The sequence below is a fragment of the Emydura macquarii genome, unplaced genomic scaffold (genome assembly GCF_026122565.2).
Source record: "Emydura macquarii macquarii isolate MOO-44397 ecotype Brisbane River unplaced genomic scaffold, CSIRO-AGI_Emac_v2 contig_2676, whole genome shotgun sequence".
Classification (NCBI taxonomy): Eukaryota; Metazoa; Chordata; order Testudines; family Chelidae; genus Emydura; species Emydura macquarii.
In genome coordinates this window covers 49,065,041-49,089,390 of record NW_027132813.1, presented here as the reverse complement: position 1 = coordinate 49,089,390, position 24,350 = coordinate 49,065,041, and the positions used below count along the sequence as shown (strand labels likewise).

At 46.8% G+C, this 24,350-nt stretch overlaps 1 protein-coding gene across 1 annotated transcript; it reads right to left on the bottom strand.

Moving 5' to 3' along the window:
* Window positions 1-9,634: 9,634 nt before the first annotated feature.
* DSTN (destrin, actin depolymerizing factor) lies at window positions 9,635-23,218 on the bottom strand. Its single transcript, XM_067565349.1, has 4 exons — window positions 22,955-23,218; window positions 11,758-12,065; window positions 11,372-11,448; window positions 9,635-9,927 (listed from the first exon to the last, which is right to left on the bottom strand). Exons 1-4 carry the CDS (start codon window positions 22,955-22,957, stop codon window positions 9,818-9,820), a joined length of 498 nt encoding a protein of 165 aa, XP_067421450.1. The 5' UTR covers window positions 22,958-23,218; the 3' UTR covers window positions 9,635-9,817.
* Window positions 23,219-24,350: the final 1,132 nt, after the last annotated feature.

The window sequence follows — 24,350 nt, the reverse complement described above, 5'->3', positions numbered from 1 at the left end:
CTAAATATAAGGTGGAACAGATTAAGCATAAGGTGTTAACCTGTTGCAAGAGACCATTCAAGATGAAGTGGGCAATTAACACCTCTGCTGTCATAGGAAAAAGGAGGGCTTAGTGGCTGACAGATTGTTCTAATGAGACATAATTCTAGCTCTCTATTGAATCCATCATTTTTGATGTCTAGCAGAGTTATGAATTTAAGCTCCCTGACTCATCTTTTGAGGGCGTTGTGCAGGTTTCCTTTGAAGACTGAGAGGTCAGATATAGAGTGAATGTTTTGTGAAAAGTGTTTGCCCACAGGTGATCGGTTTTATCTTGTATCATTTTTCTGTGAGTTCATATGAGAGTGTAGTGATTCTCTGGTTTCACCCACAATTGTGGTTGGGGCATTTAATGCACTGGATGAGGTACACCACATATTGTGATTATATACATGTGTAGGACCCCTGGATCTTGACAAATATAAGTTGAAACTGTTGTTTGATACCCCAGATGGGTTCTAGTGTGGGGTGGGAAGTGACGAGGGGTCAGTGAGGGATTTTTCTATACAGAAGGAGGTTCTCTTGGGGAATTCAGGTGGCCCGTTCCATGATGCGACTTTTCTGGTGGAGTGTCCTTGTTTGGTGAAGGTGGTTTTAAGTGGGCTAGGATATCCACCTTAGCATTTCTCCTCAAAGCATATTCTGTGGTATGTAAGGGTCTACCTACACTGCAATGTAAGCCCAGGGTTAGCAGAACTCGAGTTAATAGACCCTGGGTTTATTAACCTAAGTCTTGAGCATCTACCCTCATTTGTAAGCCCAGGTTAGAATTTGTTGGGTTTTGGGTTCCAACCTGGGCTTCTAGTGTCTACATATTACTGACTTCCTAGCACGCTCCCACAGGGCCGCTCTAGCCTTTTGTTCATGGTGTGGTGTGGGAAAACTTGTCCACCAAACTTGACTGTCCAGAGGACAAAGTCAGTTGCCCCCGTGGGATACTCCTGGCAGACTCCCACAGCATGAGTCCAGGGGGGCTGTGTCTACACTGCAAAGCAAGAGGGCTTGAACCCTAGCTCTTGGCTTGACTCAGGCTCAGGCCTTCCACCCCTCTGGCATTCTGGGACCTTGGATCAGCACGATTTGTGTGTAGACAGAAGGGTGTTAGGCTTGAGCCTGAGTTTGAACTCTGGGCTTAGGCTATGTCTGTGCTGCAGTGGGAGTGCCTGGCTGCAGAGAACATAGTCCAAGCCGGCTGTTTGAGGGAGGATAGGAAACATGTATTCTGTAGGCCTGTTGTGTCACTGAAAGGAGAGTTACTTTAGCAGACAACACTGTAGCTGATGCTTCTTCACAACAGGTCAAGTTCTCCCTGGATGGGGCTTTAATCAATATGTAGCACAACAAAGCCGGGTGGCTGCAACGAGCTGAATGTCTTTTTCAAAGACCTAATGGGAGGTATGAGAGTCTTAAAATCACACAGATCACCATCAAAATGACTAGGACTTACACAGAGGCTCCTGGGCTGGGGTCTGCTATAGCAGTGTGGAAGGAAGCAGCAAGGTTTACTGAAATCATGCTCCCTTTGCAATTTTAATACTTTAGCTTCCGATAGCGCTCAACGAGGGTAACAAAGTGTCTTTATCACTCTTTTACAGATGGGGAACTAGGCTCATACCCAGATGAAGTGACTGGTTCTAGGGCACAGAGGAAGCTCCTGGCAGAAGCGGGAATAGGACACAAGTTCCCCTTTCAAGTAGATCATGCTCCCCAACCACTACCCCCAACCCTGTCTGCTGAGCTCTAGATGCAATCAGAGCTCCACTAGGTCCTCGCTGGGTGGAGGAACTACAGAGGAAGAGTCAAAGGTGCTACTTGCAGCACTGTGCAATAACTGAGGCAGATGCTGCCCACGTTAATGACCCTGCAAGCACTACCAGGGATGGTGGGAACAGGTGCTTCCTCAGGTAGAACAGCTTGCTACAGCTGAGTGAAGCAAGCAAAGAATCATCTCTAGAGGGCTGAGGCATCCTACTGATGCTGTACTGAATCCAGTCTGCATCTTAGCCACTGTGCTACCCCCTTCCCCATGCAGCTCCCATTAACACCCACCCATCTGTCTAATCAGAGAGATTCTTCTATTCTGTACAGTTCTGATCTCAGGCTCATCACGGCAGCAGCCTAGTACCTTGCAGCGTGGCATTAAGCAACGTGACTGATAGCTGCCATGCGTCCTCTTACCATCTCCTTAGAAGCCGCAATGTTGGCTGTAGAGGGGCTTGTTTTGGAAGCTTACATAAAAATGACTCCTCCCTTGTTGAGGAGGATGGCCCTAGAGAGTACAGTAGTCCGGTCCGGCCCTGCAAATCCCTGTATGGGTGAAGTTTTGCCTAATATTTAACCTGTTTCCCTCACTGCATCTGCTGCCCATCGTGTGAGTGCCAGTGTCTCCTATCCTCCTCACTCATTTCCATCCTTCAGTGGTTCACGCAGCCTTAGACAAGTTCTTATGGTCTTCGTTAGAGCAGTGGTCTGCCAACTTCTCGGTGTGTACCCCTTCCTGTGTGCCTGGAGTAGTTTACACCCCCCTCTCCAACCACACAAATACCGATACTGATTAAAAAAAACATCAACTTGCAACTCTCACTAAATATTAAAAACAGTAAGGATTTGGTTCAAACAGAGCCAATCAGCCTCTGTCATAAGAGCAACCCTGGGATGACTGTGGTTGCTGCTTACAATTAAATGGGCGTACTGCCTCATAGCAAACGGAGTCACATACACATGGCAATGATTTTGCATAATGCTATGCAAGCTTAACCGAACTCTGTCAAAATGCACAGCGCCAGCTCGAGGCAACTGCCCAGCACCATCTGAGCATGTGGTATGGCTGGAGCCAGCAGCTTTGCTAGCTATTCAGTGCTGTAGGTAAAATGGGGGGGCTTACTACTAACAAACCTCTCCTGTCTGTCCCTCCCCCCATTACATTCTCTACTCCCTAGGTGGGGGCCTGGCCCCCAGTTTGAGAAACTCAGTGTTAGAGAATGGCCAATGGACGGTTACTTTAAGCAAAGTCCCCAGGTACCCACTCATTTTTGTTACTTCTTCCTGGAGCACGCATCAGTTTTGTTCACATCCCTAAGTGATTTTATATCTACCATTCGGAGGCTGAGTTCCCATCTGCCCGTTACTCTGGAAAAGGCAGTGTCAGTAACGAGAGATTAGTAAGGGAGAGAGACTTTTTGGCCCAACAATAAACTCAGCAAGAGCCCGCAAAAGACAGTGGCCAGAGTCCTACCCATTGTTAGCAGGTAGTGAACGGCATCCTCTGTATCCTTTGCTGTTTGGAAGCAGGAGCAAACTGGGTTCCCAGTAGCTTGTGGATCAGCACAATAAATAGATGCAGAATTCATTCCTCTGTTTTTGCACTAATTCTTTTTATTGTGATCATTATGTAAAACAGCCTCTGATGATAAAAACAGAGCACAGCCAGAGCTCCAAGGGTACACAGCAAAGAGAAAGGGGTGTGCAACACAACAGGTATATGGCATTGTCAAATGTGTATATGCAGTGGAAGCATAGCTTACATACAGCAGCATGCCCTTGCTGTGTGCTAACAGGTTCTTCATCTTTAATATGCTACACGTTTTCTTGTGGGGCAGGAGGGTGGGACTGGTTGATGGAGGTTAAGTCCCTGAAAGGGTAAGCAGAGCAGGTCCCATTGCAGAAAAGAGCTGTATCTGACCAGGTTTGAGGGCTCACACTTTGCTTTAACCTTCAGTAGCTTGGATACGCCGGTGGAGCTGTCTCTTTCTCGGACCCAGTATCCTGGTGGTTAGGGGAGCCTTACCTAGCTTTATACAAGCACACTCAGGCCTAGTCATGCTGGTAGCTGTCTGACTCAGCACACCACACCCTGCAGTCATCTGTTCCTGGGCCCGAACTAAGGTTCTGAGCAAGTGTTGGGCCCCCTTTAGCTGAACAGCTGGCTAAGCACCTATGGATGCCTGGGAGTGGAGCACAGCTGGGGGCAGCTAGAAACCAGAACACCAAGTTGCTGCTGCTGAGCCTGGCGGGCGCTAATGATGGCAGATGTGGGCATGCACAGCTGTTAAACGGTAGAGCAGTAGGGCAGCAGAGGCCTACGGTATTGTAATGTGCACAGGCCAAACAATACAAATGCTGCATCACGCCAGGAAAGTGAAAAGAAAACAAAACACCTGGTAGCTTGATCTGGACTATAGCTGCAGGGTAGGAGGTGGGTGTGTGCGTGGGCCATGGTGCCAGTCTGCAGAATTTCACCCTTTGGGCAGCAGATGGCAGCACTCTGAGCCACAGTCCCTCACTTGGGGACATCAGCGTAGGTAGCAAAATTGATACCAGCTGGTGCTTTATTACTCATCACCTGCTCTGCTTTCCTTTGGGGCTGGCTCTCCCACTGGCCATGCAGCCCTGGTGGGTTAACACACTTTCCCCATTTTTTTCCTTTGCGCCTGAACACCCTGCTTGTCTCTCGTCAGAGAGGTTTCCTCTGTGCCTGGCGCTCTGGCAGCTCATTTCCCCCTCTTCTAGTTTTATTACTGCCTAACGCTGCTAGTTTCAGTCTGGCTCCTTTCCTTCCCCTGAGGCCCATGCACATCTCTGTTTAATGTCCATCCCTCGCTCTTTCGCTTCCCCCTTAAGTACAGTGGAGATTTGCTGCGTTTCTGCCAGCGTAGTCACTACACCAGGCCAAATGCCGACGCGGGGGCAAGATAAACCACGTGTCTCACCCATGTAGTTTACCTTGGTTTCAAACAGGTGTCCGTGCTGCTGGGCTAACCTACAGGACTCGCAGTCCTGCCATTGCCTCAGCAGCTGGCTCCTGATGGCTGTGACTCATAGCATGAGGAAAGCCTTGGTCTCCAGCCCGCGTCCCTCCGTAGGCAGAGTTAGGCCTGAGGAACCCCCGCCCACCACCATCTCTGAAGCTTCACTCCAGCTGCTGAGCTGCTGCTTCCAGCGCTGCAGAGGCGTGGTGGAGGGTCACACTTCATCTGCCAGCGGGAGCTAGGCTGCAGCCCGCTGGGAGCACCGTCCAGACAGCAGCTGAATGCTCTTTTTGCTGGGGGGCTAGGCAGGGAAGGCGGGGCCCAGTTTCTTCACTCCTCTCCCTGCAGGTAGGATAGGGCAGCTGTATTTGTTTAGGGCTACTAAGTCTGCCAGGAAATGCTCCTTCCACCCATACTCCAACCCGTTCTGACAGAGACTCGGCTTGTTTTATCATGAACAGGCTTAGAGACTGATGGGACACAGGAGTAGGGGGCCACCAGCTGCATAGACCCTAGAGGAAGCATAGCACAGCCCTAGGCATCAGGCGACCTGGTATCTTCCCCTCTGCCCCTGGCCCCCCCCCCCGCTGTATGACACTGAGTAGGTGGTGTAGGCAAAGCTTTCAAATGGGCGAGTCTAAAATTAGGTTCCTCCACAAGTGGTTTCAGAGCGCTGTCTCCCAGCCACCATCAAAGCCCATGGGCACTGCAGCTTTGAAAGTCAGGCTAGCAGAGTGACTGAGTTCAAACCATTGGGATTTTGAAATGGCTCTGCCTCAGTGCCACCCTCTGGCCCGTGACATGCCTACCCTTCTTTGTGAAGACCCCCCCCCCCCCCCCCCCCGAAATCCATGCCAAAGACGCAGAGAATATTCTATTAGAGCATTATTCCGCTCTTCTCAACTCCCTCTCCGCAAGCACCACCAAAACATTAGTGCAAGACTAGGAAACGTTTTTTCCTTTGCTCTGCCCCTCCAAAGAGTAGGAAGATATGGATGGGCGTACACCTGTGAAGAAATCCCTTTTTTTGACACCAAGCATCCCCCCCCTCCGCACGCTATCATACAGGCAGAGGCCTTGTGGGGAACCAGCAAGGCTGAAGATAGTTTGGTTCGGTAACACACACCAGGGCAAACGTGTGGTTGGTGCCTGCAAAGAATCTGGCATAGCTTGAACCCTGGGCGCCTGTGGTTGTAGCATCATAGCCTCCAGGCAAGGAATACTGTCAGCACCAAGGACCATTTTACTCCAAACACCAGTATCCTATCCTGCTGCGTCAAGTCTGGAGGGGAAAGGCGGCTATGAGCCACTCTGAGCTCCTGGAACTGGGATGATTGAGCATTATTGTCACTGCTCCAAAGAGGGTGACTTCCAATCTCATCACTACACATGCAAGGGCTCTCCTGCTGAGAGGACAGTCCACCTGCCTTCCAGGCTAAGCCATTCCAATTTCTTTCTTTTCCTTCCAGTGGTTTCTTGACACTTCAATATAGCAATGAATCCTGTGACATGAGGAATGAACTCCTGAGCCCATGGAAGAATATGGCAAATCTCCCATTGCTGTGAGTGGGGCAGGAATTGTCCCTAGAGCTTCTGATTCCCTGATAAAGAATCTCTTCTCGATTGCAGTTCAGCCTTAAACAGACAGCTCTTTTTTATTTGTTAAAGGAAAGGCTGAGTAAGGAACTAGGAGTGGCACGTCTTATCTGAAAGCAGACTTTAAACAGACATGTACTTCAGCCACCTGAGACAGCAGAACCTTCTACCAGCTATTACTCACTCCCTCTAGCTGTGAAGCGAGTCAGGGCAAACGCTAAAAAGCTGCTTTAAACCAGTCTACTTCCTTTGCTCAACTTAAGGAAGCATTCCTGATGCTTAGGGGATCTCTGGTACCTGATGTATCTGAATATATTTCAATCCCAAAAGCAGCCGTGTTGCTGATACATTAAAAGAGGCATAGTTTATCAGAAAGTTCAAGTGTTACGATTTCAATGGCAATGCAACTTAGAGAATATGGAAGGTGTGGTATGTGGTTATGCATTAACTATCTATTAAACTTAACCAGAAAAACAGGTATAGGAAGTAGCAGATGTGACTACATAAGCTCCACTGTTAGACTCTTGACTGTATCCTATTTTCCCCAGCTAAATAGTACAAACCCTACCAGCCTTGCTTTAATAGCATTCACTAGCACCTGAACCTGGAAAGCAGAAATATTCAGCTTATTAGCAATGCTACTTGTATGTTTCCGGCATTGGTGTACATTCAAGTTGAAAAGCAGGCAAAGCACATGGGAGACCATTTTGGGCTGCTGGCTAGGCCCACTGGTTTTACTAGCACAATACTGTAAGTTATAAGAAAGGCTTCCTATTTCTTGTAAACACCAGGGAGCTGGGGCAGGCTTGCCTGCTAGTACAAAAAGGGTACTGAAAGAAGAAATGTGTTTATGTTGAGAGCTTCTTCCGGCTGTTCACATGATGTTTAGTACAGAAACTGATACTTTATTTGTCTGCTTGCTGGAGGCAGATATGCAGGGGGGCAGCTGCCAGTGTCAGGGGAAGAGAGAAAATCCCTGCTTCAACTCCGAGCACTTGTTTTCTTGTCTGAGCAGGTCCTCAGCACCAGGGGATCTAGCAGTACGGAACTACAAAGCAGGGAAGAAGAGCCAGCTACGTGAGAGTCCCACAGCAACAATAGTATTTGGGACAAGGACACCCCATAGGTACGTTAACAAACCAGCTCATAGGCAGCAGCATAGGGGGCATTTTGCCCCATGCGGCTCATAATCAAGTGCAGGTACACCCCCTCCCCCCACTTACAGTAGCTATATATGGCAGCAAGGCTTGTCTAGGTACAGCTAGTAGAAGCTTGCTCTCCAAGGGTCAAGGTAGAGTATGCTGTCCATACTGTGGGACTTTATTTGTACAGAAATGGAGGCACAAGAGGATGATACAAAGTTACATGCAAATCTACATCCCAGCAAGGATTAGACCAGAGAACTCAGGGCTATGCTCTGCCCCATGCTCCTTCCTGCACTCTAAGCCTGGTTTGGATAAGTCTGTGCAGCGAGTCAGGGAACAGTAACCTGCATCAAGAGTGCAGCTGCCCCCCGGACCAAGTGGACCCTATCATGATGCAGTACAGCTACAGGAGCCCTGTACACATCATCACTCCAGGAATGCCTCATCCCCGCCACAGGCTGCTCCTTTTACCCCACTACATCCGTGGCCCCACGAAGTCACGGGACCTCCTCGTCAACCTCCTCCTAGCCCTGGCCAAAGTGGCCATCTACAAGACCAGGAAAAGGAGGTTGGCTGGGGGGCGCTCTGCGACTGTGGGGCCTGCTTCCGTTCCTCCGTTCATGCAGCCGGGCAGAGTTCCTCTGGGCAGCGTCCGCTGGCTCCCTCGACACCTTCCGGGAACAGTGAGTGCTGTCCGGGGTTCTCTGCTCGATGTCCCCTTTCGGTTCCCTTTGTTTAAACCTGTGACCCCCCCCCTCCACCCGCTCCTTTTTTCATTAGTTGTCCCATGCACTTAGTTGTGTCCTGGGTCCAGTGACTCCTCCCCTTCAGGGGGAGGGGCCTTTAGTAGCAGGCAGGCTCGCACCTGGTTAAATGTCAAAGTTTGATGGCATATTTGGGTGGAATGTTCTTGCCATCTACTGAAAGGCAGCTGCAAGTCATATGCTTTCAAGACTGATTACAGATTTCCAGGGAAACCCAGGGACTTGTAGAGTCTACTCACCCCTACAGCAGCATTTCCCAACCTGTGTGCCATAGCACACCGTGTGCCGGCAGGCCCAAAGAGGTGTGCCGCGGAATTTTTTGAAAAAGTACATGTCAGACCAAGGGAGGGGGCTGCCTTCTGATTGGCCATTTGCCTCACTGTTGCACCTCCTCGAGGGATAGAGCAACCAATGCGAGTTCAATCTCCCTTTTCCCTCCTCCCTTCCTATGTGAGCCATGGACTGGCTCCTCTGCTCCACTCCTGCAGCCACCAACTGGGGGTGGGGAGAAGAGGTCGCTGGAGCTTGAGATGTGCCACGGCAGAGAAAAGGTTGGGAACCACTGCCCTGCAGTGGTCTAGATCAAACCAGTGTAATTAAAATGGCTTAATTTCAAACTTGAGAAACACGGGGTAGTTTACATGACTATTCCATTCGTCCAAGCCAGAGATCAGAGGTTCAGAACATCTCCTATGCGAGTTAAAATGGTCCTTCCAGAGCTCTACCATTATCTATGATACAATGGAAATAAGCGCTTCTGACAAGTCAACTGAAGTGTCAATCAGTATTGTGTACAAGTTTGATTTAACAGAAATGTAGTACTATACAACTTGCACTATGTGAACACAAAACTGTTTGAAATCAGTTAGAGAATGCACAACTACATGCAGAACAAGGAAGTTTTCAGACACTAGTTCACAAGAAATGGTTTAGGATTGTTTCCCCAGGAAAGTGTGCCTATTTGTACTTTGATTTTAGCTCAGAATATAGCTATTTGCTAATGTACACCAGAGATTGATGTGTTGTGGAGCTTTAAGTCATCTATTTATATAAAGAGGAGTTATTGGAGCAGTACAGTGATGGGTTAAGATAACAGACAGCATTCCTTTTAGTGTATGACATTTCATACAGTTTTATTAATCTTGTCCTAAGGCAACAGCCAATAGAAAAAAAGCACTGCGACTTGGCTGATAGCTACAGAGAGTAAACTGAAGATTGTGATGTATGGTTCCCTTTCCGGGTGGTCTACATTGTAGCAAACTCCCCTTCATAATGGTGAAGGCAGAGTTCAAGAAACCTTTAGTATTCAACCTGTTTGTGATAAGACTGCTCAGCCAAGAGAAATCCTTAGACTTGATTTATTTAGGATCATTTGTACATATCAACTACATCTCCAAAAATCTACTTTAGTCTACAAGACAGCTTCCCTACCATTAGTGAAACCCTGGCTGAGAATGTTTGCTTTACATAATCGATTGATATATTAAACATGGAATGCTTGTAGAGTTGTGGCACTGTATGGCATCTACACAGGACATCCTTCAAAAGCTACAATTAGGGAGCCTCCTAGCTTCTCAGCAATACAAGCTCGGTTAAGGTCCTCTGGCCCATTTGCTTGACATTCGTGCTTTATGCCTAGAAGAAAGGCAAAAACTCAGTGATGCAAGAGTTTCCTCAATATGCTAGTAACTCATTAAAAATTTGTACATGTTGCTAAAAGTGCTCGAGTAGGTAATCCAACAATTCACAGGAATTCAAGCACATTGCAATCCTGCCTAGAATTATAAGAGCCTAAGGGATTTAGGTGCTTAAGTTCCACTGAATTTCAGTGGGAGTTGAGTACTTAAGGTGATGGACGTGCATGCAGATATTTGAGGCATCTGTATGTGTTAGGGAATTGGATACTTAGGCTGACTATGTATGTTTTGGCCTTCCCAGTTTCAGATTCTATTGGAGTGAAGCTGGGTGTTTCAGCATTACAAAAAACCCACTCAAGTGGTATGGGACCCTGGATGTGGGCATCTGAAGGACCATGAACTAGATAACAGGGAAGCCTTACTCATACAGAGTGATCTGGGAGTGGGGATTCAAAAGCAAGCTTAAAAGAGATAGCTAAAAAAGCCAATTCAAAATAGAAACTAGGGCCAAATTCCATGAAGCTAGTGAAAGGATTAAGTCCCCTCTCTGTACCAGCAAGGCCTTCCTAGTTTGGGGAGATGCAAATACACATAAAGCTGTTCTCCACAGGAATTGTATGTAACTCCTGCATATACTACACACATGACCACTACCTGCCCATTACCAATTCATTTTTTTGGCTGTGCAGGCCACTGGGCAACCCCAACTGGTTATTCAGCACTGTTGCATCTGGGTCCCGTTCTACCACTGCAAAGTAGTGGCAAACTCAAGCAAGTTTAGGCTTAAGGTGCCAATATCAGTTAACTCCAGACTATTATAGTGAATTTTAATATTAATCAGATGTAAACTTTAGGAAAGATGAAGGTTAAAGGTAAGGGGTCATAATTTAGCAATAAGCAGCAAGGTATGCAGTTTTGGTTCACTAGCGATTACAGCAGCTGAATATGCCTTAGTAACACAGGAATGCATCTTGGTTGCTTACTTCACTACCTTACACCTGTGAACAGCAATATGGTAAGATCTGGTATAGAAGGTTCAGTATCTCACTGAATGCAGGATTGAAATAGCCTGACACAGGGACTGCTGCCAATTACCAATTTACCCCTCCCCGCATTTCCAAGTTATGCCATTGTACACTAGGCAGAACAGTGTCTGTACTATGTTTTTTCATATTTTGAAAGACCTGCTCTAACATGGAGTGTTAGGGCCTTGACTCTCTCCAAAATGCAGTTTTACAGCATGTGCAATTCTAACGCTTTTTTGCTATGTTGTGTTTTAATCATGGCTCAAGAACCTTCATTTGCCAAGTACTCATCTTCAACTGGTATTTCTAAATAAATGCTAGTCAATTAGCAACAGTTAAGTCTGCTGTGTCAGCAGTTCTATGGTGCAACACAGATTTAATTAGATCAAGTCAGGAAGTGCTACCTGCATCACATACCTTGAAATTTCTTTTTGATTGCATCCTTAGAGCTTGCATAGATCATCTTACTTTTGAGAGGCGCTTGGTCTGGTGCCCTAGTTGGATATACCAAGAAGAAAGTAGTTAAGACAATGATGTTTAACATCCAACATGGATCAGAATCAAAAGACCTACAGACTCAGAGACTGAAGCAGTGTTCTCACTGTATGCAGTATATTGGACCAAGTAGAAGCGTTACCACATGCTACAGCTCAGTGGCAAGTTTACTCAGCCAGCTAATTTATATGCTATTTCAGTGTTTTCCACATTATGTAGACCCTGTGTACAGGTCTGGCATTGCAGGAAGGTACATATATGTAAGCCAAGAGATCAAGTGATACATATAAGCCACGTTTCCAGCTTACCACATGATGAACATCAACTCTTCTTTTTTTGATTCCTTTGTTTCAAAGCTTGCATCGTACAAGGCATAACGGCAATCCTTTTCAGGGAGCATCTGCACAAAGTGCTTGAAAGGATCAGAGACCGTTACACCAACATCTCCCACTAGGATTTCTTTGCCTTCTTCCACAACAATGCACTTTTTGTCTGCACTGAGACAAAAGATAACTGCCTTCTTCCTTTTCTTGATTTCCTCAGGTGTGGAGCACTTCCGAACTTTCATGTCATAGAAGATACGGCATACTTCATCAGCGACTTGTACTCCTGATGCCTATGACAGAAAGAGCTTTAAGTCAATTTCAGTCCTGGACTATGCATTTTATATAGCTCCCCTATAACCTCACCACAGTGCATGAGGCTGATGAGACTAGAAGACAAGCAATGCTTGCTATACTATCAGAGGCTTGAATGGCAGATATAGAAAACCTCAAGTAGTTAACACCAGAACTTTATATAGGAAAGAGGGTCTAAACTAAGTCTCCCATTGTAGCTATGGTTAGCTTTTAAGATCATAGGCCCTAATGCACATAAAAGTTATGTTTTTGAAAAGCTATTGATGGGAAGGAAGATCCTACTTGCACTGAAGGCTTTATACCGGGGGCAGGAACTTGTAGCGTTAGAGGCCTGTTTAACTGAGCCTTGAAGTGAATGCCCAACTTTGATCTTTTGAGAACACCATGAGCAGAGCAGCTTTTATCTGTCATTTTGAGACAGCATTCTTTAGCTATCTGACAGGTCTTTACTTGCCACTATTTTGACTAGCCATTTCTCACATACTGGAAAGTAAAGCAGTGCTATCAGCTTCTGAACATATATATGGGGTTTGGGGTTTGTATAAGACGTTTCGAAAAATTTGGGGTCTAAAAACTGGGTGCGTCTTATACAGTGGTTTTAGATTTTTTTACCGTAATACATTTTTTTTTTTTCAAATTTTGGGCCCCAAAATTAAGGTGCGTCTTATACATGGGAGCATCTTATACAGAGCAAAACATGTTTATGGAAAATGTATGGGTTTTAGGCTTAAGATGTTACTAGAGGGACAAGTCTGTGTGCTGCATGACATTTTCTTTGAGTAACTTCTTTTAATTAAAGGTTAGCTAGAGGATCTCTGGAAACTGCTTGATCAGTTTCCTAGTTCTCTGGTGCACTTTTGGCTCTTGGTTTAAATTAAAATAATCAAATAGGGAATTTTGACTACATAAATGAACCCTCTTATGTGACTGACTTTGTTGCATAGATGAGCTATATCAGGGGACCACATATATAGTACATATGGACAGCAAGATTTAAGGTAAGAGACACTAAGAGGAAATAAAGGAACTGCATAAAACAAAACAAATAGAAGCCTGCTACTCCTTCAGAACTGAAGGATGGTTGGAATTATCCCTACTCTTATACCCAAAAGTATACTCTGTGCAGTAGATATATGTGTGGCACCAACAGCTAGTAAGCCAGCTCCAGGTTTGTGCATTAGGGCGTGCTTCACTCAAGAGAAGTACAACTGGCAATGGAGGAGGTATTCCCAAGTATATATCATTTAGGCTAGAGCAATAGAAGATGACCAGGTTAGATGGATTCACATCTAGCAATCTGTTCAAAAGGCTGCAGGCTTCATTGTAATAATCCTGCCATATCTGGAGTGTTAGCCTCTTCATCCCTGTATTGATTTGAGAGACTTGCATGTTCCCACATCTGACTTCAGCACATGCAAACGCCCTCTGATTATTATGATACCCATGTGGTATATTGCAGTCTACTAGGGGTAACAGCCAGGTGTAGCTAGTATGACAGCAGTTGATTAACATTTAGGACTGAGGTTACAGAAAGGTTTCTTTTGTAAGCATTTGATAGCCCTGTTTATCTAGAGTATTGCCACTTGTTTGTAGGAGTCTTTCACAGCAACAGGAGAGAACATATTTTAGGGAGACTTGATGGTTCAACTGTAGCACCGTGGAAGTCATTAGGGGACCCTAGGTGCAGTGTTCAAAGCCACTGCTAGCAGTTTAGATTGATTTCAGTTTGGTACCCATTTAAAGGTAGTTACTCTAATGTGACTAAAGTGGCATCTTCTTACTCACATCTGCTTCGGGTGTATATTTTAAGGCTGTCTCTACACTAGGAAAATAAGTTGACAAAATGTTGACTTTCAACCACCCATGCCCTGCCTCACAGTGAAATTGACAAGTATGACAGCCCCTCCATCGCTCTAAGGGGACACAGTGCCTGCACTGATACTGTGTTGCCTTAGTCCTGCCAACAAAAGCCCTATGCATCTCGTAGAGGTGGTTTTGTCAGAAAAACAGGGCAGTTTTGTTGGCGGGGAGGTGACTGTAGTGTGTACACCAGCACTTGTTGACAAAAGCTGACTTTTGTCAACAACACTCCCCCGTGTTCAGGCCGAAATCTTTTTTGATGAGATGTTCTTGCAAAGGAAGAATTAGAGCCACGCTGTCTGCGGCTTTGCGCTAAGAGTTGTTTGCACAGTTCTAATCTGTTAGAATGCACCTCTGCAAGCCTACTGATGGAGTGGAGTTGCATGGTTGTCACCAAGTCCATTATTTTAAAACCCTATAGGTGAGAAAGCCTGCAAACTTTTATTACTCTATGAGAAAACTTGCCTTTCAGTTGCCAGGTTGAATCTGCAAGGCTAGCAGCAACAGAAAGTACATAGGATAGGGAAATGCAATAGGAATATAAGCCCTGCTTTACAGTGAGAACTGCCTTTAAAGGATTAACTTGACCCGCTCCTCCCCAAAAAGCAAAGAGAGTCGACTTAAGCTATTCAGTCAGTGACTAAACTGTAGCCCACTGAATGCAGGTTAATGCCCTTGTTCAGAGACAACTGCCATATTGGTAGATACCACCTGAAATTTGGCTCATTAGCTGTAGCTAGGATCGCTCTATGTGAAATCTGAAGTGTCATCCTGAGGGCAGCGTTTATAGATAACCACCTAGAACTGGGCAACTGAATCTGTTTACATGGTAGACTATCCTGAAACATATTACAGTAGACACTTAGATGCTACAATATTTGGAACTTGGGGCCTGTGAAATTTGAACTAGGCCAACAGGATGCTAGGACTCTTCATTGCCTGTATCACCTATGGAAGTGGTGAATGCCATATGGCTTTTCTTATGAACCCTCAACCTTTGCTCCAACTCCCATATTGACCTACTTTCCTAAACCCAGATCTGCTAGTGATGTTACCCCTATCACTTTGGATAAAAAACACTTAGCATTAGAAGACCAGAGAAAAGCTATAGTAGAGCTGCAAGTCTATCAACAACAGAGCCAAAAGCAGAAGATTCTGGTTTATTGCGTAGAACCAGTAATTCATCTCGAGGCAGGAAACCACTTGTTTCCTTACGAAGAAATCCAACACTGCTGGCAACTTATTTAAGATTCACAAAGGGTAAGGAGGGTTCAGTTTGGGAACTCAAGTTGATTGTTAAACAACTGATCTCACCTAGAGGATGTAAGCTTCACACCAGCTAAGGTGGCTCAGCAAGTGTTCTTTAAAGATGACCGCAAGTTTTAGTTGCAGTATGAAGCTATAGCTCTGTCTATGGCAGCACATGCAGATTGCTGCAGTGGGGGCTTACTATTTCTCTGGCTCCAATCAGACCTCTGCACATTTACGCAGTTACTAAAAACTGTATTGCAACTGGGTGAGTTTTCCCAGTCTCCTGGATTCTTTGGAGGAGGAGAATTTCACCTCAAATGAAGTTACAGGTATGTAAAACCAACGTCTCAGTATCTGGAACACGGATCTTTCATATCTGCTCAATACTGGTGTTCAGGTCAGGAGTGCACATACCACTATTTAGTGTGTCTTTACTTGGCAAATGGGATGTAGCAATACTACGCTTAAACACCACAAGACTAGTGGAGTTCTAGTGAAGCAAACTTGATTCTATCTGTTTTATCTTGGGCATCAAAGTTGTTAGCCAACTTTAGACTTATGGTGGCTTATTTAAAATGCTAAGATGCTGGTACTTTTGTGAGAGGCAAGACCACTAAAACCTATCCATTTCTGCAATGAAGTCAGAATTTGGGAAGAAAGTTCAAGATAGGATACACATGCCAGACATCTAGCAGGCTAGATTTATCGTACACAATTCTGCATTCCAATGTGACTTTGGACACAATGAAGTTAGTGATTCCCAACAAAAGCCTGGACTATGAACTTTAAGGGTTGATTTTGGCATAAAAATCTAATACTAAAGGAAAAAACCCTAATCTTTCCCTCTTCTCAACAGCAGAGGAGCCAAGAAGCCTTTAAGATATTTTGAGTTTGTGTGTGAAGATAGCTTTGTGGGAAAAAGACTCAATCCCAGCATGGATAGTAATATGTAGATTCTCTTCCTTCAGGGACAGCCCAGTCTGGAACCAAAAGCCATAATACGGGTGTTCAGTTTACATATGGTAAACCGGTTACATAGTTCTCGAACTGGGTCTTGCCAGAAGATTTTGGTTTATTGGAGAGCTACTTTAACTGTACATGTGTTCTAAGCAATGTGGACTACCCACATCTACCTGACAAAGTGAAAACATTTGCTTCTTGGGAAAAAAGATTGAGTTCTTATGTAAGTTCAGTTGTAGAGCGCCTGAAAGCTACATTCCTCAAGCATGCCTAGCCAAATATAGAAGGAAGGAGTGGAGCTCCAGAACTCTTTCGGTCTAATAAAAAGGACTGCTAGCCAGATTACCAGAATGCACTTCATTCTCTGCTTCTGAGCAACAATATGTTCTGATGGAACCTGGTGCCCTCTCCCTCCACATAAAACTGGGGGACCCATCCACACTGGAAGCACAACTGTGTTTTTGTAGATGTGCGGCACTTGCATCTGACACAGTAATCACTGATTTTTCAGAGTACATCTTTCTGACAACTGTGTTAAATTTTGCTTAGTCAGTTACCACATGGCAAAAATGAACATGCTTTCTAGGAAGAACTGGGCAGTTATACTAGATTTACTTACGTCCCATATGCTGCTGTGCAACACCCTAGGGATGTCCTCTGCATTCAAAGCTGGAAGGCATGAGCAACGGCCAAATCAGTTACACAAGCTGATGGAGGGATCTGACTCAATTTCACTAATCAGAGGACTTGGGGAAGATGACCTTGTGTTAAGCCAAACCCTTGAAAGGTTAGAACATGATTACTACCACTATATTGTGTACAGATTTTTGTCACTAACTGGTTAGCAACTCAAACTGTGGTATAGGCAGGACCTTAGATGGGCAGCAGCACCTCAGACAACTGTTCCTACAGTGTAGGAAGGCTAACTTTCTGCAAAAGGGTGCCTAAGATTAGATTTTTATCTTAAATGTGATATGCAAAACAACTGCCTTTTAACCACTATTGTGTAAGAGACCATTATTTACAAATCATTAAGCAGCAAAAAGTACAGTTTTTTTGCATATCACATTCTAGACTGGCTGGCATGATTTGTCTACAAACTAAGTAATTTGCATTAACAAAGTTTCTTGCCAAACCTCAATCCCTCTTTCTATCTACCAATAAGAGACCTTATCAGCTAGATAAAGGCAGTGGCAGAAGAAAAATCAGGAATTCAGAGGGAAGGGTTTCTAGCCCTGTTATTTTCTAGAGTTCCTTCTACCACTTCTAGCTGAAGAAATCCACTTCCATCAATTGGATTATGATGTGGCTTTCTGAAGGTAGTCCGATTGTATGGCATAGCGTTTGGTAGTCTTCAGTACCCACTGGTGTGAAGTAATCTCAGCCCATACCAGAGCAAAATGGGAATTTGTGGGGTATAGGGAAGGATGCTGTTGGGGATTGGTACATAAGGAGTGTCAATGCTGCTCTCTGAAATAGGATGCAGGCTGCTGGAAGTAGAATGGTATATGGCAACGGTTCTCAATGCAGCCACCAGGGGCGCATGTGGCCACCAGGGGGTTTCAGGGGTGCCATGAGTAGCTGGGGAGGGAAGGGCAAGGATCCACCGGGCCCTGCCAGGTTTCACCTGACCATAAACTGGGACTTGTTGGGAGCAGCCCCCCCAGAGTGAATAACCCCCAGCCCTTAGCTCCCAGAAGCACCTTCCGCCACTGGACTATAGTGCCGAGATAAGTGACCCCTCCCTCCTCCTGGCTCAGGGTTCGCACTCCTCCCTGCCAGCCATTAGGCTGTCCGCCAGTGCCTGGGGTCCCACCTCCCACCCCGTTCCCAACAGCCACCCTCTCCCCCCAGCTGCACCAGTGCCTGGGGTCCCAACTTCCACCCCTTCCCTCCCTGCCAGTCGCTCAATTGCCTCCAGGGTACTTGCATTCACCCACTCATCCCCCCTCCCTGCAACCATGCAAGTGACCCCCAGCAGCTCTCTCCCTAAGCTGTAGCACCCTCCCTGTCTCCTGCCAAGTGGTTCAGGGCAGTTGTGGCACCTGTAGCTAAATTGGCTACTCTGCAGGGAAGAAGAAGTGAACTCCCTCCAGCCATCTGGCAGGAGCTGCAGTTCTTTATGCACCCCACTCACCTGAAAGAGTGGTGGGGCAAGTGAGGCAGCCTTGCCCTTCAAAGAGCTCCTCAACTATTGCTAATATTTGGATCCACACAATTGATGCATCAAAACCTAGAACTTATTATTTGGACATGTATGTGTACATGTTTGATTTTCCTAACATTAACTGAGTACATTAGGAAAAATTGTCAATGCACCCACCAGCAAGAGTTGGTGGCCAAACTCTGAGGTCATCAAAAAAAATGGTTGCAAGAACCACTGGTATAGGGCTCTTTTACAGAAGTGAGGCTTCCTCTTAGTGTAGTTAGCAGCCCTCTATTCCTGATTAGGAGAAAGTTCTCTCTGAATGGGCCCTGGTATCTAAAAAGCATCTCAGTAGCAGATTTACAAGTAACAGGAATTTTGGTGTGACCCTGGAAACCTTCAGAGTATGTAACAACTCATCTGAAGGACATAAGGGATGAAGTCTTTAACTGAAGGCAGAGACCTTCTCTAATTTGAACTTTTCTGAATCCCTGAGGATGGTAACCAGGATGCCCTTTTCATGGTGATAGCTGTAGAGATAGAAAAGGCTGCTGTATCAGAGCTCAAGGGCAACTTGGAGCAAAGCTCTGGCGACTAGTGGCCTCTCAGCTAAGTCCCAGCTTCTTGGGGAAGCTTGTCAAAGAATGGTGATACTCTGGAGTGTATTCAGGGTCATGCAAGGTGCATGCCTGGCCCCAAAACACAGCTGGTCAAAAGATTCTGACCACACATGAAGTTATGCACACCACAACGTAGTCCACATAGAAAAAAGTTTTCTAGGTAATCTTGCAGAATTATGTTTGTTTTTAAAAAAAATAGTGGGGGGGGGGGGGGGGTCAGAATTAATAAAAAATTAAAGCTTTGTAGCTTTAAATTGTCATCACATGTCAAAATATACCAAGTAAATATTCTTAAATCAAAACTAAGTTTGAGAAGCATTTCTCTTTGCCTACCTGTAGATTTCAATCAATGGAAATATTTTGCCTGTGTATATATATGGCAAAATTAATGTTTATCAACATTTATTAAAAATAAAATGTTCCCAAGTGCAGTTATAGGGATTATAGGCTTTAATAAATGTTTGTCAATACCTTTGCCAAAATGCCCAAAACCACCAAGCCTCCATGGTGCTCTGGAGGCTGTTTTAAGATTGAATAGTTTTAGAGGTCATTAGTCAAAAGCATGTAGTTTATGAGCAGAGGTCACAGATCTTCCTGTAGGGTGCAGTAATCCAAACAGGACAATCCAGTGCTCTCCAATATGAACACTACAGTCTTCAAGTATGTTTGTCTTTTGTTGGAGTCATCCCTAAAATTGTAGCTTGCTCCAATACAAAAGGCCTCCGTTATGAAAACTAATTTCTCATGGGAGAGAAATGTTGGGACCTTGTAGCAACTGTCACACATTGCTACGTTAGAAGTAAAGATGAAGCTTTTATTGAGACAATAAATTTCAAGATCTTCAAAACACAGTAATTCTAAACTGGGTTTTCCATAATGCAATGCAGGTCTAGGCTTGATTCTGAACAAGCCAGTTTTCAGCACTTCCCACAAAAGAACAAGAGCCAACAGATTTGCACTTATTTTTCAGTTTGCCTTTAAGGAAACCTCCGTGTTTGGCATCAAGTTTAGTCTAGTCTCACCTGTCTAAGTGATAATCCATTTTAAAAAATGTGCAGTTGAAAAGGTGAATTCTGTAGGTTCTCAAAGCAACACTGTCACAACTTTAATTTCTTCCTACTGTACTACCAATAGCAACATCCTATCTTGCAGGGGCTGTACTAGAGAAAGATTTTCTCCGTAACCCATTTTTACACGACAGTGAAATGACAGTCACACATTCCAACAGGTACTGCACATCACAGATGAGTATTTTATTTGCTAGATGGATGAAAGTGTTGTGAAACTACTGCTACATGCTTTATAGGCCTATTTTAAATAGAAGTAAATTAGAAATTGGCTCAAATTAGCTAACACTTGCATATATTAATCCAGACAATTCAAATATTTGGTCCAGGACAAATGTTTGTGGTTTATGCTAGGCTCAGTCTAAGATAGCCAACATGTTGGCTAATGCTAACAAGTGAATTGTCAATCCCATTAGTTTGTGGCCCTGTAGCACCTCAAACTCTATTGTAGATAAAGCCATAAAGGTGAACGGCAAAGCTAACAGAAACAGAACTAAGCCCAAACGCTAATGCCAACTCTCCCCTGCGCGACTCACAGAAAACTTTCTGGTTTACAAAAATTACCCCCATAACAGATTAAGAGGGACAAAAAGAAAAAAGCAGCAAGTCAATATCAGTACAATATTCAGTACATTTCCATATTTACTTCAGTTTTTATTTTCAGTGCTTTACATGAAGTTGTACTACACAGACCAACAAAGTTAGGCAATATAATCTTTGTCTATTAGGTGTTTCAGTTAACAGCTTTGACATTCCACTGGCATGACTGCCTTAAAAAGACGTTATATGCCTTTGAGTTTACTTCAGTAAAGTTGCTTTACCTTTCACTTTTCTATTGGCTATTAAAAAGATTCTAGACAATTAGTTTAATTAGAACAAAATAGGTGTGACCACCCAACCTAGAATACTGGAACACAGAGAAACAGTAATGAATAGAGATAAGTGCTAGAAGCAGTCAGCTATAGGTGTGAGAAAACACTCTCCAGTGAGTCATAGTTCTTGTTCTGAGACAGTCATTTCTATGACAACACAACATGCAAACAGATTTCTAACCTCACTGTAACATCAAATGAGAAGAGAAGCTAAGCTTTGAGGAAGAATACTCTTTAAATAGATTTAATAAGTTACAGACTAGAGACTGCCTGGTTAAACATGTGCAAATGTTCTTTTGCATGTCCTCTGAAGAAGTCTTTGTAGCTAGATACTAGTTTTCTTTAAAAAAAAGGTTTCAACCAGACTGAAGAGATCAAGTTTCATAGTGAGTTGTAAACTGAATAACCTGTATTCAGCTGAAGCAGCAAATCAAGGCCTCAGTAAAAGTTATCCCAACATAGTGATAAGGCTAGTTCGAGACCTATGAATCTACCTACAGTGTTAGGCAAGTCATGGACTAGAAACTTTTTAAAAGGTCTTGGGCTGCATTAGTAGGAGCATTGCCAGCAGACAGAGGGAAGCGATTATTCCCCTCTATTTGGCACTGGTGAGACCACATTTGGAGTGTGGTGTCCAGTTTTGGGCCCCCCACTACAGAAGGATGTGGACAAATTGGAGCAAGTCCAGCAGAGGACAACAAAAATGATTAGGGGGATGGAGCACATGACTTCTGAGGAGAGGCTGAGGGAACTGGGCTTATTTAGTCTGCAGAAGAGAAGGGTGAGAGGGGATTTGACAGCAGCACTTCAACTACCTACAGGGAGGTTCCAGGGAGGATGGAGCTAGGCTGTTCTCAGTGGTGGCAGATGACAGAACTAGGAGCAGTGGTCTCAAGTAGCAGTGGGGGAGGTCTAGGTTTGATATTAGGGAACTTTTTCACTAGAGGGTGGTGAAGCACTGGAATGGTTTACCTAGGGAGGTGGTGGAATCTCCATTCTTAGAGGCTCGTAAAATGCAGCTTGACAAAGCCCTGGGTGGGATGCTTTAGCGGAGTTTAGTCCTGCTTTGAGCAGGGGGGTTGGACGAGGTGACCTCCTGAGGTCCTTTCCAACCCTGATCTTCTATGACTCTAAACACTGGACAAAGAACGCTCCCCTGGTAGGAAAAACCCACCCCCTGAAGTCCAGGTTTCCCAGGCCGAGGAGTCCGTAGCTGGAAGCAAACAAACGCCTGGATTCCTACCAAGCTTCTCTCCAGTCAGAAGCCCCAGCTCAGCTGCCAGAGCTGGCAAGGCCCCAGGCGAGCCCCTCACCCCCCGGTATCCCGCGCTGGCTGCAGGGAGGCATCTCCGCGCCCAGAGCGCAGGCACCGACCCAGGGAGCCCGGCGCCCTAGTAACACCCCCCCCCCCCCCCGCCCAGCCGGCTCCAGGAGGGAGCGCAGCCGGCCAGGCGAGCGCAGCGCCCTCCGCTCAGGGAGCGGCTCCGGCCGCGCCACCGGGCGCTGCCCCGGGCAGGCCTCGCCCGCCCCGCCCCGCCTTTGCTCAGGCAGTCGCCGCGTTGGCTGCCCGCGAGGTGCGCTCACAGCTCCGGCCCCGCCCGCCCAGGTACCCGGTTCCCGCCAACCTCCCTCTCCCCCCCCCGGGGGGGGTCCATCGGGCTGCGCCAAACCGCCGCCCCCAGCCCCGGCCGGCGGGAAGGGACTGGACGGGGCACGCCCTGCGCCGCGGGGAAAGCCTGACGAGCCACGCGGTGGCGGAGCAGCCGGGAGATGACACCGCCCCTCCCCCCCTCCGCCGCCGCGATGGACGCGCCGGCGCCAGCGGGTCTAAAGGAGGGAGGAAGGTACCATCGGCCAAGGAGGGGGGTGGTGGGGGGGGCCCGGGCAGGGGAGCGCACGGCGGAAGGCTCCCTCAACCCGCGGTCCGTGGCGGGCGATACCATCGGCGCGGGCGGGGAAGCGATGGAAGGAGCCGGAATGCGGCGGGCGGTGCCCACGCTCGTGGGTGGCTGGATGGGTGGGAAGGGCGGGGGGATGAGGCGGTAGCCAGCACAGCCCGGGATCCCCGGCGGGCGCTGCCCGGCTCCTCACCATGGTCTCGGCGGGTCTCGGAATCCGGGGCGGGGAGCGGCTGCCTCACTCGGTGCTGTGTGCTGCTGCTGCTGGGCGAGGCGCGGGAACAGGAAGGAGCTAGAGAGAGAGAGAGGGAGAGGCGCGCGGTGCGCGCGAGCCGGGCGGAAGCGCTGCCGACGTCACGGCGCTGTGCCTAGAGGAAGCGGTCGCCGCAGGAGGGGGGGGAGAGCTGCTGGCAGCGCTCGAGCCCGGCCTGGTCGTTGTGTGGCGCCGCGCGCACGCAGCCGGAGCCAAGCAACTGACAGTGACTTCCGCTGCCGTAGGCTGGAGGGAGGCAGGGCCCTCATATAGCGAGGAGGGGCGGCCCGTCGCCCGGCTGCCCAATCAGACGGGGCGCTGCCAGGTGGGCTCACGAGCCCGCCAGCCAATGGAAGGGACAGGGCCGTTGGAGGCGCTTACGTACCCAGATGAGGGAGGTGCTGGGAGGGCGATGTGATCGGCCAGGGCTGAGGGGAGGGGCGAGGGCATGACGTGGGGAGGGAGAGAGGCAGGCCGGGGAACCAGAGGGGAAGCGCGCGGGGAGGAGGAGGAGGAGGAGGAAGGGTGGAGGAAGCAGCAGGCAGGAGGGGGAGGGGCAAGCAGGGCGTGGGAGGCAGGGAGGGGCAAGCAGGGAGCTCAGCAGGCGTGAAGGAGGGAGGGTAGAGGAAGCAGCAGGGAGAAGAGGGAGGCAGGCAGGGGGATAAGGGAGGAGGAGGAGGCAGGCAGGCAGGCAGGCAGGGTGGGAAGCAGGCAGGGAGGGGCAAGCAGGGAGCAGGAAGGGGAGGCAGTGAGAGGGGAGGAGAGAGGTGGGGGACGGGGAGGAGGCGGATCAGAGAAAAGATGAGGGAAGGAGCCATCATTTTTACCTACTTTGGTGCGATTATAGCTAACCACTCCTTATTGGTTCAATCCTCCAGTTTTGCTGTGTGCAATGGAAACCCTGTGTATTTCTTCCTAGAGACGGCAGCTGCCGAAGCAGTAACTCCACTGCTGTATGTATGAGTCATTTCTGTTTCAGATTTCCAACACAATGCAAGGTTTGTCTATGAGACAGGAGCAGTGAGAGACGGCAGAAAGGTGTGTCAGAGAGAGGCTTAGAGAAAGAGAGAGGCTTAGAGAAATTGCCTTTCCCTTCTTACCATCGTATGCTGCTGGTAAGGTTGTGTCTGAAATGCCAGTCTCAAGGAAATTCTGATTTCCCTAGCATTTCTGTGCAAGGAAAAGGAAGGATTTCTATAACCAGCACACAAGCTTAGTTTAAAAGCCAATAGTATTTTAAAATAAAATAAAAATTGTCAAAATACTGAATTATTATACAGCTAATGGGTCAAAAGACTATAGGTAACATTTCTGGTCTTGATGCAGAGGCTCCTCT

Bases quoted from the DNA above. Each gene is read 5' to 3' on its own strand.
- DSTN (XM_067565349.1), bottom strand. The intron at 11,449-11,757 runs GTAAGCTGGAAA...ATATCCAACTAG, and splicing joins GAGTTGATGTTCATCATGTG to GGCACCAGACCAAGCGCCTC. The intron at 9,928-11,371 runs GTATGTGATGCA...CCTTTCTTCTAG, and splicing joins AATCAAAAAGAAATTTCAAG to GCATAAAGCACGAATGTCAA.